We start from the raw sequence: 4207 nt of genomic DNA, 5'->3' as shown, positions 1-4207 counted from the left end.
CGTACACGCACGCACGCACGCACGCAAGCAAGCACGCATATAAGGATTGTTTCGGATCGCGACGTCTTTGTCGCGGAAATGCGAATTCGCACGCTCGAAGTGATATTCATAATACGATGCCATTAATTACTCATTGTCTCTGCGACGGCACTGTTCTGTTAATTCCTTCCTCCTTCTCTCTCTCCCTCTCTCGACCCTTTTTCTCTCTCTCTCTCTCTCTCTCTTCTTCTTCATCGCTCATTCTTATATCGCCTCGCTCACTCGCGAAGGCACGTCACGCATTCGAGCAAATCGTAATAAGATACGCAACGTCGGTACTTGCGACGAGAGGAGTGATACGGCCTCTCTATTATTTTTTCATCCATCCTTATTATGATTTCCTTGCAACGGGAGAGATTGGCGTATCCTTTTTTTACGGGACGCCGGAAACGCGGCGGACAGCGCAGAGGTACACACACACATCCACACGCGCAATTAGAAATAAATTATTCATTAAACCGTTGTAGACCGAACGTGTCCGTAATGTATTAATAATGCGCACCTTGCGTCAACGTGAAAAGATGCGAACATTTCGTTCGCGTGATATTACACGCTAGTGGAACGTGAGTATGTATTGTCGGTCTTTTAATTCGGTCAATTATCGATACACGCTCTCCTTACGCCCGGTAGAACGTAATTAATATAATTTAAACGCCGCGCGCGCGCTCTGTGCGTTTAGCACGGCAGAAAGATATGGAAGAGATAGGTCTATTATTCTTTAAACGATCGAGAATCGTTACATATGTGCGAAAACGAATATACCAAACGAATTTGTGTCATCGTTTTAGGGCTATACACCGTTGCATATCGCCATGCAATTCGGCCATGAGAATATATTCAATCTTTTGGTTCAAGTGTACGGTGAGTATACGCAAGAGTTTCTTCTTTTTCGGAGATTGCTTTTTTAAACGGAAACAATAAAATTGTCACCAATTAAAACAGTAAAAAGTTTCACCAAAGATCAGCGAGTATTTCATTGATCTTCAACGAAAACACAAATTTTGCTCCTCCGTTTCATTTCACTGATTATGATAGTAATATTAATTAGTATTCGAGTTCAGAATTATATACGTATTACACTTCTCTTCACTCTTAAGATGCGATTAAACCTACAAAAAAATGAGCAAGACTCTTGATAAAAATCAGATATTTTTTTAACAAAATATATTACCATAAATTAATCTCAGATATAATATTATATGATATTTTAAGACACATTTTTTTAATATCACTGATTATCAATGATAATATATTGATTTCATTTAAGAGAGCGAGATACGATGGCAAAAAGGCGGTGCGTCGTGATCGTAATGTCTCGCACATTTTTCACATGTTTCTTGAAAATATATTTTCAGGCGCGAATCAGGACATACGTGACTATAGCGGTAGGAAGGCCAGGCAATATTTGGTCTCGCAGGAGGCAGCAGTCAGCCAGGACACGTTCCACAGTAAGTACATTCTTCCTCTCAAAGAAAAAATACGCACCATTTAGGGGTATGTGACGCAACTTTTGTAAATAATTCATAGAGGGTTGCGTTCTCTCTTTCGCGCGCGCGGATATTTTGAGATGTTTCTCGTAATCTTATCTACGATAGATTAACGTCTACGGATCGTAAGTTGTGAATTAGCATCTTCTCTACGAACACTTAATAAAATCGTATGTGGAATATTAATCGCAAGTTTTGTATCATATCGATCTTCTCGTCCGCCTTATAAAATGCTATCGTTTATCCATCAATTCTCTATCTCGTTTAAGAGGAAATAGTATAATTTATTCTCTTAAGCTGAATCAGTGAAAATGTCACTGATTAAAGCAGCGATAAAATTTTCAACTAATAAGTTCATTCATCATCAATGAAAACACTCACACGTTGCTTCTCCATCTTTATTGATTATAGCAGTCAAATTTGATATAATCAAAATTCAAATTCAAAATTATATGCATATTATATTTCTTTATTCTTAAGATATGATATATCTACGCAAAAAGATTAATAAGACTCAGTTTTTTTAACAGAATATATTGTTATGAATTTATCTCATATATTTATAATATAAAACGCATTTAAAAATATCATTGAATAATTAAAATTAAAATTAAATTAAAATATAATTGAAACTAATAAAATACTTAAAATTAAAATAAGATTGAAACAGCCACTACTACTAATTGATTTTTCTCGGTGAGATTTCATTGTTTGCATTATTATACTTATAACTGAAACCATTGTTTATCAGTGATAATACATCGATTCCATTTAAGAGAGTATATTGACTGAAAAGAAAAGATTTCACTAGAAAGTTTTGTAAATTATTCGCTCCTTTCCCACATCTTCCAATTTGCGACGAAATTGCAGTAGCAAAGTTAATTCTGGGAACATCGAAATCTTCTTTCTTTTCACTTATTAACGATCGAGAGATATTTCGTTCTGTATATATATTATAGAAACAGGCTGTATACGAAGAAAGTAGTTTGCATAACAAGTAGTTTGAAAACAAAAGACATAATCGTCGTCTGGAAAAAAAAAAAGAAGTTTTTAAAGGAATTCTTTCCGTGTGTGCCTTCAACTCCTCCGCTCGCGGAAAACCAATTACGCTCCGAAGTACACTGTAATTTACGCCGCTTGTAAGTGTGTCCCGTCAAAGTTCCGTTGCTTTCCGCCCCGTATATCCCGTGTCGATCATTGTTCAACGTTCTCCACGCTCGTTTCGCGGCATTCGCCTCCTGTCACGCTCCAGCACAATCCAGTCGATGGCTATTCTGCTTAATCTATACGAGAGAATTGCATGATATCTAGTACTAGTTCTTGTGCGAGCTAATGCCGATTCAGATAAATCAAATAATAAGATCAGATATACTTTTTAGAGATAGATAGACTTTAATTTTTCATTGTAATTTCTGGTGTATACTAAACTCTTTGCACGTCTATCTCAGCACCTCTTCGTCTCTCTCAGTATTATATAATTAACTCTCAGCAGCATGCGACAATACTGCGATCGACAATACTGCTCCCTCGGGATTTCTAGGATACCTTTCTGTCGCTTTAGATTTAAGGTACGTAGACCGGTCGGGAAATATGACGCGATATATTTGAATTGCCGGAATGGAAATGGTGTTAACGGGCTCTCCTAGGTAAGTACTTCGGGGTTCTGGAAGTATTCTTCTGTTGTAGGGATTACTGCTGCCGCTACGCTCAGGCAAGTTCAGAAGCGCACCTCCGCTAAAGTAGTAAAGCGCTTGTGCCGTCAGATTAAAGTACGTAGGCGCACCTCTTAGAGTAACGTATGACTGTCACTTTTCTGCACATCTCTCTGACGTGAGTATCTTGAAGTTTCACGGGCCTCCCTGCGCGAACTGTGCTCTTAGAGATTCGTTCGAGGATATCGTTCGCAAAATTAAAAAGCGTATTCGAGTACGAATCTGTTTAACTTCTGGCATTTTACAAGCAACAGGAGTCTTCGCCTATTATTTTGTCACTCTAAATATGTCTGAAATGTGTCGAAAGTGTTAAAATGTTTAGCTTTGACGTACTTACTCTAAGAATAATATAACTGTATTGTCCTGTATAGAAATACATGTTTTTACCCCTTTTAGATATCACTGAAAAAAGGTTTGGTAATAGCTACTAAATGATTTGGATAAATAGTGCTAAAAATTTTAAACCTTGTAGTAGCAGTTACTAAAAGATTTAATCGAGTAAACAAATTCAATTCAGAGAACTTAAATTTAATTGGACTCGACTATAAATTTGTTTTATTCAACTAAACTTTAATAACTGTTACCAAATTTTAATAGCTACAAATATTTAATAAGTATTACCAAATATTTGGTAACTATTATCAAATCATATTTAGAGACAGTTCGTTCTGGATTTGAACAATATTTTTTTAAATCCCTCATAAAATATTGTTGTATTTATACAATATTTGAATATGCATTTTTTCATATTTTATCATATAAAATTGAAATAAGTTGCTTTTAGTGATAGTTAATGAATATCTGATAAAGTTGAATTGAATGATTTAGTAATACTTATCCTATATTTGACTACAGTCATCGAGTCGGATATTAAATATTTAATAATTGTTACTAAATTATTTATTTGATTCAATTAGAAACAAAATTTATTTATAATTGAACTCATTAAATATTTAATATTAACTATTT

At 35.3% G+C, this 4207-nt stretch overlaps 1 protein-coding gene across 3 annotated transcripts in view; it reads left to right on the top strand.

Moving 5' to 3' along the window:
* The window catches only part of LOC115239159 (ankyrin repeat domain-containing protein SOWAHB), a 116303-nt gene that overhangs the window by 108205 nt on the left and 3891 nt on the right, over window positions 1–4207 (top strand). For 2 of the 3 annotated variants that reach the window (XM_029813525.1, XM_029813524.1), the window contains exons 11-12: window positions 828–900; window positions 1395–1487. In XM_029813525.1, coding sequence (XP_029669385.1) covers window positions 828–900; window positions 1395–1487 — 166 coding nt within the window. Of the gene's footprint in view, window positions 1–827; window positions 901–1394; window positions 1488–3212; window positions 3238–4207 lie in introns of all 3 variants that reach the window. The other variant, XR_003884598.1, reaches the window with a different exon arrangement.

Source organism: Formica exsecta, unplaced genomic scaffold (assembly GCF_003651465.1).
Source record: "Formica exsecta isolate Colony F162 unplaced genomic scaffold, ASM365146v1 scaffold365, whole genome shotgun sequence".
In the NCBI taxonomy this organism is placed as follows: Eukaryota; Metazoa; Arthropoda; class Insecta; order Hymenoptera; family Formicidae; genus Formica; species Formica exsecta.
Note: the sequence above shows the minus strand (reverse complement) of the source record. Positions and strands in the feature narration are given on the sequence as shown.